The 13185-nt window shown below is 38.7% G+C and overlaps 1 protein-coding gene across 2 annotated transcripts in view; it reads left to right on the top strand.

Moving 5' to 3' along the window:
* ITGA2 (integrin subunit alpha 2) overlaps positions 1-13185 on the top strand; it is an 87500-nt gene that overhangs the window by 55222 nt on the left and 19093 nt on the right. For both annotated transcript variants that reach the window (XR_011558365.1, XM_070743359.1), the window contains exons 11-19: positions 1516-1651; positions 3460-3605; positions 3827-3970; positions 5239-5442; positions 5850-5986; positions 7197-7336; positions 9318-9469; positions 11041-11151; positions 12997-13076. Coding sequence is in view for 1 of the 2 variants with exons in the window: in XM_070743359.1 (XP_070599460.1) it covers positions 1516-1651; positions 3460-3605; positions 3827-3970; positions 5239-5442; positions 5850-5986; positions 7197-7336; positions 9318-9469; positions 11041-11151; positions 12997-13076 (1250 nt within the window). In the remaining variant the exon portion in view is untranslated. The remainder of the gene's footprint in view (positions 1-1515; positions 1652-3459; positions 3606-3826; positions 3971-5238; positions 5443-5849; positions 5987-7196; positions 7337-9317; positions 9470-11040; positions 11152-12996; positions 13077-13185) is intronic.

The following is a 13185-nucleotide window of genomic DNA, read 5'->3' as shown; positions in this document are numbered from 1 at the left end:
GCTGATTTTTGGTTCACATAGAGGCTCCGGAAGGCATTTTTGGCTTTCAGAGAGCCTCTGAGAGGATGGGAGAGGGCGTTTTTATCCTCCCTTGGCTCCAGGGAAGCCTTTGGAGCCTGGGGAGAGCAAAACACGAACCTAATGGGCCCACCAAAAGTTGGGCAAAAGGCCATTTCTGGCCTCCAGAGGACCTCCAGGGGGCAGGGGAAACTGTTTTTGCCCTCCCCAGGTATTGAATTATGAGTATGGGAACTCAGGCATGCACGATAGAACGCGCTCATGCTCTTTCGGCACCCGAGGAAAAAAAGGTTTGCCATCACTGCCTTAGACAGACCAAAGATATGATTAAATATTATTATTATTATTATTATTATTATTATTATTATTATTATTATTATTTATTGGATTTGTATACCGCCCCTCTCCGCAGACTCGGGGCGGCTAACAACAGCAGTAAAACAGTACAACAAAATCCAATACTAAAAAACAGTTAAAAACCCATTATATAAAAAGCAATCATACATACAAACATACCATACATAAAATTGTAAAGGCCTAGGGGGAAAGTGTATCTTAGTTCCCCCATGCCTGGCGGCAGAGGTGGGTTTTAAGCAGCTTACGAAAGGCAAGGAGGGTGGGGGCAATTCTAATCTCTGGGGGGAGTTGGTTCCAGAGGGTCGGGGCCACCACAGAGAAGGCTCTTCCACTGGGTCCCGCCAAGCGACATTGTTTGGTTGACGGGACCCGGAGAAGACCCACTCTGTGGGACCTAACTGGTTGCTGGGATTCGTAAGACAAGTCTTCGGAGAGGGACGGCATACAAATCTAATAAATTATAATGATGATGATGATAATGATGATGATGATGATGATGATGATGATGATGATGATTATTATTATTATTATTATTATTATTATTATTATTATTATTATTGAATCTGAGGTCTCCCCCTATGACATCAACAAAGATTAATGTGGAATCAATTCCCATAGATGGTAATATGTATATGGGATTTACATGAATGTCAGAATCAACCGTGTAATTGATGCGCACACTTCTCTGCATGCGCACAAGCATCCCGGGTGAGTGGGTGGAGCTTCCTGCTGCCGGCATTACTGTTTCTTAGAATCAGGCCAAACCGGGAACAACCCACCATTGATGCATGCACCAGTAATGTGATTTAATAAGATACCTGTAAAAATAGTCAGGTAAGCCATGTAATTCAGTCTGCCCGTGCAATTTATCCTTTTCAATGTTGCATGGGATTAAATGCATGGAATTTCCAAGGTGGTGTGAGAAAAATGTGCTTAGTCTCTGACACCTGCCCCTCCCATCTCAAGAACATCAATTATGGCAGTGGAAAGTATTGCTACTTACAATAAAGAATGTACAGGATATACAGAGTCTCTAACTTAAGACAAAAGTGAGCACTACTCACAATATTTCACCGTATCACTAACAGCTTTTAATTGAAGCACAGTTAATTACTTGCCTTGATTTTGTTTTCTCTTAAGGAAGTGCTGATGTTGGGTGCTGTTGGGGCCTATGAATGGACTGGATCAGTGGTCCAGAAGAGAGGAGAGAAAGACACTATATATCCCAATACAACATTTCAAAATGTTTTGCAAAACGGTCGGAACTCCTACTTAGGTGAGAGTACTAATTCAAAAAGCCTCAGTAGAACATTTGTCCAATGTAGCTGAACATTTACAAGTCCTGTTTAGTTCTTTTAAAGGGCAATAAATTAATGATTGAATTAAGTTTTTTAAAAAGACCACTCTCTTGGACAAGATTTCTCCATCCCTATTTCCCAGGGAAAACTGGAAGTTAATTGTCCAGAAATATCTGGACATTGGCACCAGTCTTAGAAGGTAGGTCTAGAACAGAGGAGTCAAACTCAATTTCATTGAAGGCTACATCAGGTTGTGTTTGACTGTGGGGGGGGGGGGACAAAGTGGGTGTGGCAAGGGTAGGTATGACCAACTTGACATCACTCATGTTGGTGGCACCTGTGATGGCTCAAGCACTTTGCCAGTGAAAATGGCTCCTAAGCTCTGTTTTCAGCTGCAACAGCCTCCTGCAAGCTTCTGCCAGAGCTTGTGGCCCTCCCAAGCTCTATTTTTACTGTGATTAATAATAATAATAATAATTTATTGGATTTGTATGCTCCGCAGACTCGGGGCGGCTAACAACAATAATAAACACAACATGTACAATCCAATAATAAAAAACAACTAAAAACCCCTATTATAAAACCAAACATACACACAAACATACCATGCATAACTTGTAATGGCCTAGGGGGAAGAGCTATCTCAACTCCCCCATGCCTGGCGGTATAAGTGAGTCTTGAGTAGTTTACGAAAGACAGGGAGGGTGGGGGCAGTTCTAATCTCTGGGGGGAGTTGGTTCCAGAGGGCCGGGGCCGCCACAGAGAAGGCTCTTCCCCTGGGGTCCGCCAAACAACATTGTTTAGTCGACGGGACCCGAAGAAGGCCAACTCTGTGGGACCTTATCGATCGCTGGGATTCGTGCGGTAGCAGGCGGTTCTGGAGGTAATCTGGTCCATTGCCATGTGGGGCTTTAAAGGTCATGACCAACAGTTTGAATTGTTACCGGAAACTGACCGGCAGCCAATGCAAGCCACAGAGTGTTGAAGAAATGTGGGCGAATCTTGGAAGCCCCACGATGGCTCTCGCGTCTGCGTTCTGCACGATCTGAAGTTTCTGAACACTTTGCAGAGGTAGCCCCATGTAGAGAGCGTTGCAGTAATCAAACCTCGAGGTGATGAGGGCATGAGCGACTGTGAGCAATGACTCCCTGTCCAAATAGGGCCGCAACTGGTGCACCAGGCGAACCTGGGCAAACGCCCTCCTCGCCACAGCCGAAAGATGATGTTCCAATGTCAACTGTGGGTCGAGGAGGACGGCCAAGTTGCGAACCCTCTTTGAGGGTTCGTTCATTACCCGCCCCAGGGTAATGAACGAACAGATGGAATTGTCCTTGGGAGGCAAGACCCACAGCCACTCCGTCTTGTCTGGGTTGAGTTTGAGTTTGCCTCCTGCAACCCTCTGCCAGTAGAAAATGGAGCTCAGGAAGGCCAACTGTGGCCCTCTACAGCTCCATTTTTACTGGCAGAGGCACCGCAGGTCTGATCTAAGCACCACATGGGCTGGATCCAGGCCTTATCACAGTGGTCCCATGGGCTAGAACTAAACACCCTGTGGGCCAGTTCTGAGCCATGGACTTTGAGTTTGACACCACTGGTCTAGAACGATTAGGCTAGAGAAAATTTCCTAAGAGTTCAATACTGAAACTTCTAATCAGCATTTAAGCATTAAGTAATTAAATAAAGTTTTTAAATAAATTTACAAATTTAAACTATTCAGTATAGATTTAACATCTTGATGTATCCCATTTAGAAATATGTCTAATATTACTATAATTTGGACTTTCAGGTTATTCTCTCGCTGTTCTTTCCATGAAAAACTCAGTGTATTATGTTGCTGGTGCTCCCCGTTCCAATTACACTGGCAAAGTCATAGTTTATCAGGTTGATGACCATGGAAAGATAATCATCATTGACTCTCAAAAAGGAGAGCAGGCAAGTGCTGCATTTTAATGCTAAGTTTGCAACAATGGTGTGTTTATTCTCTTTGTACTGAAAAAAATCTGCTTTTAAAGTAGACTTTATAACGAAATCTTTATTTTTATTTTTGTAATGATAGTTTCACAAGGTTTTAATGTTGTGTGTTATTCATATAAATTTCTTACAAAGTAATGGCCCCCATGCCTCGTTTGATAGCAATGATTGTGTCATTTCAGATTGGCTCTTATTTTGGCAGCGTGGTGTGCTCTGTTGATATCAATGGAGACTCCATAACGGATGTGCTGTTGGTTGGAGCACCCATGTTTATGAATAATTTTAAAAAAGAAGAAGGAAGAGTCTACATGTTCACGGTCACAAAGGTACCTATGAAATGTAGAAGATATCATTATAATAAATTACAATAATAAATAATAAATTATAATAAATTACAATATATAGGCTACGGAGAGGGACGGCATACAAATCCAATAAATTATTATTATTATTATTATTATTATTATTATTATTATTATTATTATTGTTATTATTATTTAATCTAATGAACATTTATATTTTGTTCTGGATTTTTTCTTTTTTCTGATGCAGTTTTTTTCATTTTTAAAAGCAATTTTAGGCATTTATATTTGGGATTCTATGTATTTGAATTATAATTATTTTTGTGTTTTGTTTCTTTTTCTATTACTATTTTAAAAAGCAAAAAAACATTTAAAAACATACAAAGGACTCTGTAAATTTCCCCCCACATTTTTGCCAATAATAATAGTAATAGTAATAATAATAATAATTTATTAGATTTGTATGCCGCCCCTCTCCGGAACTCGGAGTGGCTCACAATAATAAAGTGTACAAATCCAATATTTAAAAAACAATTAAAAACCCTTGTTATTAAAATGCTCCCTCGACTACTACAATGCACTCTACATGAGGCTACCCTTGCAAAGTGTTCGTAGACTACAATTAATCCAGAAAGCAGCCATGCGAGCTGTTGCGGGTGTCCCAAGGTACATCACTGGCTTTCAGTCGGTCTCCACAATCAATTCAAGATGTTGGTGATCAGGGCCTGAATATTTGCAGGACCGTCTTCTGCTGCATGTTTTCTAGCAACTAATTAGGGTCCAAAGGGTTGGTCTTCTCCAAGTCCTGTCAGCCAGACAATGCCGACTGGCGGGACCATGAGGGAGGGCCTTCTCTGTGGCCTCTCCAGCTTTCTGGAGATTCGTACAACCCACACCCTCCTGGCCTTTTGAAAGGCCCTGAAAGGCAAGCCTGGGGCCATTGAGCTATGCCACTTAGCTCCGGCCAAAATGAGTGAATGTGTCTAGTGAATGAATGTTGAGGGATTTTATATTATTACACACTTTTATATTATTGTTTTATACTCTGCTATATTGCTTGTTCGCCGCCCAGAGTCCAAAAATGAGTTGGGATTGAATGAATGAATGAATGAATGAATGAATGAATGAATGAATGAATGAATAAATGAATGAATTAATATTTATTTATTTATTTATTTATTTATTTATTTTAAAACTATTTCAGTATCAGAATCTTAAGTTCATAAATTAATAGAACACCAATATAAATTTCCTTGCGTTTCACTTCCATTCCTTTTTATTTTTTATCAAAGGGAATTTTGGGCAAACGAGAAATCCTTCAAGGTCCTGAAGGATTGGAAAACGCTCAGTATGGATCTGCTATCACTGCTGTTTCTGATATTGATATGGATGGCTTTAATGATGTGATAGTTGGAGCGCCTTTAGAAAATGAAAATGCTGGTGCTATATACATTTACAATGGTGAACAAAAGACATTGCACACTAAGTATTCCCAGGTAAGGAGCATAATGTTATATTGTGCAGAATAATTTTGATTTAGAATATGTTATTTTTTTGTTCTTTGCCTAAATATTTTTTTCCAAATTTTTAGAAATTTTATTTTGTTTATATTTACATTGGCAGGTAAGTTGTTAAGATTTCAGCTGACTTCATTTTTATCATCCCAGTGTGTTTACTGATGAATTGCCAGTCATGGCATTTCTCATATGGATGGACTATATCTTGGATCCATTGAAATGCAATGATTTAATTTGAACTGTGTTCAAAAGCCATTGGTTTTTTTAAAAAAACTATGCATTTTTGTATACCTTTCTAATTTCCTCTGATATTGTTGCTTTGATTGTGACATTGCCAATTATCTGCTCGGTTTGTCAACATTCCTGTTTTGCTTTTAATCTTTCAGAAAATATCTGGATCAAACCCTGCATTTGGTCAGCAATTCCAGTATTTTGGAAGATCAATAGATGGCCATATTGATTTAAATGATGATGGAATTACAGATGTATCTGTGGGTGCCAGTGGAAATGTAATTCAACTCTGGTGAGTAGAAGATTTTTAAGAAAATAAAAAAAATACCTTAACTTTCCTCCAGGCTGTACTCTGATTGACATATTGCATATAAAATACATACAGTTAGACTCATACAGTAGTACCTCTAGATACGAGCTGCTCCACATGCGAGTATTCCAAGTTACGAGCCGAGACGCGAGCAAAATTTCTGTTCGACACCCGAGCTCAAATTCGGGATAGGAGCCGAGCTTCCACTAGGTGGCGCAAGAATTCCTTGCTTCCAGTTATCTCAGCGCGAAAAACAAAGTCTAAAGACATTCATTCGAGATGCAAGTTGATCGACATACGAGCTCGGGTCTGGAACGAATTAGACTCGTATGTCGAGGTACCACTGTACTTGGCTTGGGTCATCACGATTGTCACACGCCAGCGGAGGTTGTGAACACCCCAACTCTTGACATTTTCAAGAGGAGATTGGACTGCCATCTGGCTGGGGAGGCGTAGGATTTCCTGCTTGCGCAGGGGGTTGGACTTGATGACCTTCAGGGTCCCTTTCAACTCTAATAAAATAAATAAATAAATAAACAAACAAACACATGATGACTTATGTTGTGCCAGTGTAATCTACAACCATGTTTTGTGTACGTAGTGGTGGTACAGTGGTTGAAATGGAGTACTGCAGTCTAATTCTGCTGAATGCCAACGGTTCGTCAGTTCAATTCTGACCTGCTCAAGATTCACTCAGCCTTCCTTCCGAGGTTGGTTAAATGAGGACTTAGATTGTGCAATATGTTGATTCTGTAAACTGCTTCGAGAGGGCTTTTCAGTTTGAAGTGCTCCATGTCCCTGATACATATGGACAGGAAGTTGATATTTACAAATTGGCGAAATATTTAGGTTTTGCTGTTCTCCAAAATGCATTAGCACATGTACGAAGGCCTTTTAATTTTTGCCATTTCTTTAGAATGTCTCCATCTATTCAAGATACTTTTAAAAGAATTGTTGTGTTTAATGACACATGGCTCATGAAATAATGAGAGCATCTTTCGGAAACTTTACATATACATAATTAATCAGGAATTTGGCAATCAGATACTCAGGGAAGTTTATTTCCTAATTATAGGATTGCAGCTATGTTTTGTTTAAAATTAATTCTGTAAATTCTTGATATAAAGCCGGAATACTTTTTTCCCCTTTTTATGACTAGGATCACACAGAACTTTGCCTTCCTCTCTTTCAGGTCACAGAGTATAGCCAATGTGACTGTGCATGTTTTATCTACTCCTACAAAGATCAGCCTGCAGAACAAGAACACAGAAATAGATTTAAATATATGTTTTGGTGTAACTTTTAGACCTCTCCATACGAGTGATAAAGTGGGTGAGTTTCCTTAGTAATTTCCTTTCTTTAGAGACATCTGCAATTGTCAGCTTAGTAATGTTTTATCTCTGTCTTACACACAAACTAATCTGGATTCAATGCAAAATTCTTTAATAAATGTATAATTTTTATTTTAATGGCTTTATTGCTGCAAAGTCTACCAATAATGTAATAATCACACTGTTTAACTGCTACTATAATAATTATATTATTTTAATGGCTATTTTTTGCTATAGCAAAATTGCTATTTATTGCTATAGCAATTAAAATAATAGTTTTTGAATATTTAATTGTCAAATCCCAATAATGATAATGATGATGATGTCATAGTGGAATTCACTACTGGACTCTATAGTATCATCCCCTAACCCCCAACACTTTACCCTTAGACTATCCACAGTTGACCTCACCAAGTTCCTAAGAGGTCAGTAAGGGGCATACATAAGTGCACCAGAGTGCCTACCGTCCCCTGTCCTATTGTCTTTCCTATATCTCATTATGGCATGATGAATATTTCCCCATTATTTTACCTTCTTGTTTTCAAACTAGACTGCACTTGAAACAATAATTGAAACATTTCAAGTATTTCACAGTATTTTGCCCACAACAATTTCATTATTTTGTCTCTGTGTTAGTTTGTGGCAATATTGCCAAAGCATTGCTTTCCTAATATGCACTGGTGTTGTGAAATCTAATAATTTAGTGCAACCTGGATAGTCCGGGTTAGAAGGCTTTTTAAATTATAAAATACCATGTTCATTCTTGCTGCTACCATGACTGAGATTCCCTCTGTTTTCATGGAGTGTTTCGTTGATTCTTTGTTTGCCTAACTTGCATTGGTGGGCTGCCCAGATGTGGGGGAATGCAGTGGGGTAGCAGAAATGGAGCTCCACCCCAGAGCACCCAATTTGCACTGAAAGATTTATTTATTTATGTATGTATTATTTAGATTTGTATGCCGCCCCTCTCCGCAGACTCGGGGCGGCTCACAGCAGGATACAACAATTCATGACAAATCTAAATATAATTTAAAATATTTTAAAAAACCCATGTTTCTAAACAAACATACACACAAACATACCATGCATAAATTGTACATGCCCAGGGGAGGTGATTCAGTTCCCCCATGCCTGATGACAAAGGTGGGTTTTAAGGAGTTTACGAAAGGCAGGGAGAGTAGGGGCAGTTCTAATCTCTGGGGGGACTTGATTCCAGAGAGTCGGGGCCGCCACAGAGAAGGCTCTTCCCCTGGGGCCTGCCAACCGACATTGTTTAGTTGACGGGACCCGGAGAAGGCCCACTCTGTGGGACCTAATCAGTCGCTGGGATTCGTGCGGCAGAAGGCGGTCTCAGAGATATTCTGGTCCAGTGCCATGAAGGGCTTTAAAGGTAATAACCAACATGTTAACCAAGATGTTGAAAGAAAACGTTGGGCGTCCTACATAAGTCACGCCCACAGTGTAGTAGTAAAAATTTTGGTAGCCCTTCACTGCTAACTTGGCAAATTTAAGCCATACTGGCTGGAGAATTCTGGGAGTCCACAAGTCTTAAAGTTGCAAAGTTTGAAGACCTCTGGCCTAGAATTACAGGGTTATTCAAAAATGAACCAATTTCATGATGCAATATTTTATTAAGAAAAGTAACAGAAAATTCTAAGTCACAAGTATTCTACTCACAATCAAATTTTATTTCCTGTCAAACAAGTGTTCAGTATGGCTATCACCCGTAGCATGGGAAAGTGCGATAAGAGAATTCCTTCAAGAATTCAAAACTTAGATAACTCCTCTTTCAAATGGTCACTGACTCATTACATGATGATGCTTGAGAACTGAAGTATTGCGTCATGAAATCAGTTCATTCTTTTTGAATACCCCTGTATATCTGAAAGTGCATAGAGGATATTACCCTCAGTTAAAAAATAAGTTGCTTTACACCTTGAGGCTGCATCTTGACACTTACATCTTTTTTTTTTCATTTTTAGATATTAGGTACAATCTAACATTGGATGCGGATCTGTTATCTTCACGTGTTACTTCTAGAGGATTATTTAAAGAAAACAATGAAAGATCTTTGCAGAGTAGCATCGCAGTTCGCTCTCCGAAGACGTGTGTGAATCACATTTTTAATGTGCAGGTAAAAATTAGCCCATAATTTTCCAAGCCAAGTTTCAGAACTACCGTATTTTTCGGAGTATAAGATGCACCATAATATAAGACGCAGTGTAGTTTGGGGGGAGGAAAATAGGACAAAGAATCTGCTTACCAGGTATTCGTCTGGCTAGTGTCCTTAGCCTGGTCAGCTTCAGTACATTATTTATCACCTGGTTAAGGGCTTTAAAAAAAATATTCTGAGAGAGTAACAATGAAAGAGCTTGCAAGCCAGTAAAAACTGGGAACATCATTAGAACTTGGAAAGAAACAGTCTGGGCAAGTAGAGCAATGGAAAAAACCCTGCAAAGACTTAGGGCTTGGAAAACATTATTCTTTGCAGAGAGTAACAATGAAAGAGCCTGCAAAGTAAGAGCTGGGAAGATCATTAGGAGCTAGTTAAGGCTGGAAAAAAAAGCTACACTCAGAGTATAAGATGCACCCTTTTAGGGAGGGAAAGGGTGTGTCTTATACACTGAAAAATATGGTAGGTAGCTGCTTTTGAACTCTTCTCCTTAGCTCTTCAGCTTCCTGAGCTGAAGAGGCAGGCTGCCAAAACCTTTCTTATGATGTGATGTCATTAGAAGATGGAGGTCAGACATTTTACCCCATTTGCCACTCAGGTTTGGATTTAGGTAACAGTAAAGATGGCAGTGAGGGCATTTTGCCTCATGGGGTCTCGTACTCCAATCCTTAAATATTTCCCCAGTGATGTAAACAATGGGCTGTTTTGCGACTAAATTACAGCACAATGAGTTCTGTGGCTCACAGATGAGGTGCTGAGAAGCATATGTAGACCATTGGCAATAATTTCGTTCACCAATATTTTGCATGTGTAAAAACTAATTTAGGTTATTTCAAATTAAAGGCACAGTATTAAGTACTAGATTGGATTTGTATTTCTGAAAAAGTGGAGTAAAAACGCCAGATATGCAGAATGGACATTAGAAATTAGCTTTCATACAATGTATTATCATTGCATGATATATGTTTAGTCATTTGTAAAATCTTGTGATTAGTATTAATAATAAAAGCAGATGTAAATGGAACAAGAATACATTAACATCAAGAATAAACTCAACTATCCCTGAAATGCTTGTCAGAGTAAATGTGCTTTCAGCTGGTGCTTAAAATTAAAGGTGGCCAGAAGCATTTGAGAAAACTATGTTATCACTGCGATGTGATAATCAATCAAGGGTTTCCAGTTGCCAACAGCCTCAAATCTGAAGGTGATAATACTGCTTTGAGCCTTCCTCTTGCACTCTGGCGTCAAGCCAACCTGCTAGGGGAGCAATTCCATCTGATTGACTGGCTTGGCAGTTTTCCTTCCCAAAGTATTGGATATCAATTGAAAAAAGCAAGCCAAGAAAGAGTTGCATCTTTAAAAATAACTTTATTTGCAAACCTCTCCTACTGAAATATTCAGAAGTGCCTCGCCAAGCAATATTTTAATGTTATCAGCCATTAGTTACATAAACTTAAAATAAGAAAGGTCAAGCAGGCAAATCAAAGGTTAGTGTGGATATTTATGCTTTGTGTGCATATTTATGTTTGTAGGCCCCTTCCGATGCTATTGACTCTCTTAACGTGCGCATTCATATTGGGCTCAAGAACCCCAACTCAAGCCCTGCTCTTGATAAAACATCTCCTACCAATCTTGTTTACAGTGTAAGTAAACTAATATGCTTTCTTTTATGTGTTTTTAATAAAGTTGCTACATGGACAAGATGAATATTTCCATGGTTCCAGAAAACTAAGTGTGGTTATAATATAACAATGTTTGTTTGTTTGTTTGTTTGTTTGTTTGTTTGTTTAATTGGATGTATCTGCTGCCCAACATCTATAGGACTTTGGGTGGTTTACAATCATGAGAATAAATACCAACAATGTAACAAAATACAAAAGCAGTATAAAATACGTTCTACCACTAAAAAGCCATATATACACTCACTCATTCATGTTATAACCATGCTATTGATTTAAGGATGTTGTCTGCCTGAGTATTAGCTCCATAATTAGAACAAACAAAAATAAAATGTGTTGATAGTGGTACTACTAATAATGTTGATTATTCAGATGATTTATCTTCCATCTTTTATACAGAAGTTAGTCATGCATTTTCCTCTAAGCCTTGTAGCAAATATTTGCCTCCAAAGAGGAGTGAAGACTACAAACTTGGGATTCTTCCAAACCCACATAAAAATGCTGAGCCAAAAAATATACATAGCTACCAATATAACTACAAACAGCCTCTAAATTCTGGTAGGGGGCATAGAGTAACTAGTTATTGGAGACTCTGCTTTCATTTATCAGTAGTTTAATTTAATTTCCAGACAGTTTGGTCCCATGTAATACAACATATTTTCCCAAGTCGGGCATGATACTACTGCAGTCAGTCCTCAGCTTATGATCCGAATTTGGACCAGAACCTGTGCCGTTAAGTGATACATTTGTTAAATGAGTCTCACCTGATTGTTTTTTAGGGTCTATAAGTGAACTTAGTGTTATACAAAACTGGGGGGGAAATCCTTTTCTTTTAATTAATTGATACCAGAACATTTTGAAGTGGCATAATGTCAGAGGTGGATTGCTGCCAGTTCGGACTGGTTCTTTAGAACAAGTAGTGGAAATTTACCACCACTTGCTGAAATAGCAGCAATGATTGGCGGTCCACACTCCCAAATCGGTCCTCTGGTCCCCACGACCTGGGGAAAAAACCTCTGCGCATGCACAAAGGCTTTGACGCATGCACAAATGTTTCTGCACATGTGCAGAGGGTCATTTCCGGGTGTTTTGCACGACATGATGGGGCGAGAGAGAGAGCGAAGCAAAACACACATTTCCGTCATGATCAGAACCAGTAGGGAAGGTAAGTAGAACCCATCCCTGCATAATGTGGTGTTTAATAAAGGTAATAGTGCGAGGTTTTAAAATGCAACATACAATAAGATGTGGAAATCATATTTGTAACATAATATTTATCCAGAGAATATCCAGAGATGAAGAGAAAAGATTTTAAGAGGCTCCTGAAACATGGGTGGTGTATATTCTGTAGAGTGAATAAAGAGTTCACTGTAATTTATCTGCAAGTTAGTCGACAAAATCTATTTATCTAAGTCTGAATCTGTTTTCTCTCTTGTGTATCCTGTTCCCTCTCCTCATTTTATTAGTACAAACAAAATCAAGATCTTTCTCCCAGGAACTTGCTCCAGTTTCATATCTTCATCATTGTTCTTTTTTTTTGTACTTAGATATTCGGTAAATAAAAGTAAGCAGATTCCTTTCCCATATTTATATATCTCACAACATCTTCCTGTTCTTCGTGTAGAAGTTGAATTTTGGAGATGCATTAGTTACTTGCTTAATCCAGATTTATACCCCAAAATGTACTTGTTCCAATCATAAAAACCCAAACCAGCAGTTTAACTGCTGCAATAAGAGAGATGTAGACATAAATAATTTACTTTGAACAGAGAAGATTAAAAGCTTTGGGTTTCTTTTATATTTTTCTAGATACCATTTGTCAAAGATTGTGGTGAAGATGAAGTTTGCACGACAGATCTCATTCTGGAAGTTGAACAGAAAAATATTGGGTAATAAATGCTTCTAGAGCTATAGTATCTCTTAATTTTGTTCCGTAATAGAAATGAGAAAGAAGAAGAATTAATCTTTAAAAGAAGTCTAAGATAACTATAATTCATC

The sequence above is a fragment of the Erythrolamprus reginae genome, chromosome 2, assembly GCF_031021105.1.
Source record: "Erythrolamprus reginae isolate rEryReg1 chromosome 2, rEryReg1.hap1, whole genome shotgun sequence".
Lineage (NCBI taxonomy): Eukaryota > Metazoa > Chordata > Lepidosauria > Squamata > Dipsadidae > Erythrolamprus > Erythrolamprus reginae.
Note: the sequence above shows the minus strand (reverse complement) of the source record. Positions and strands in the feature narration are given on the sequence as shown.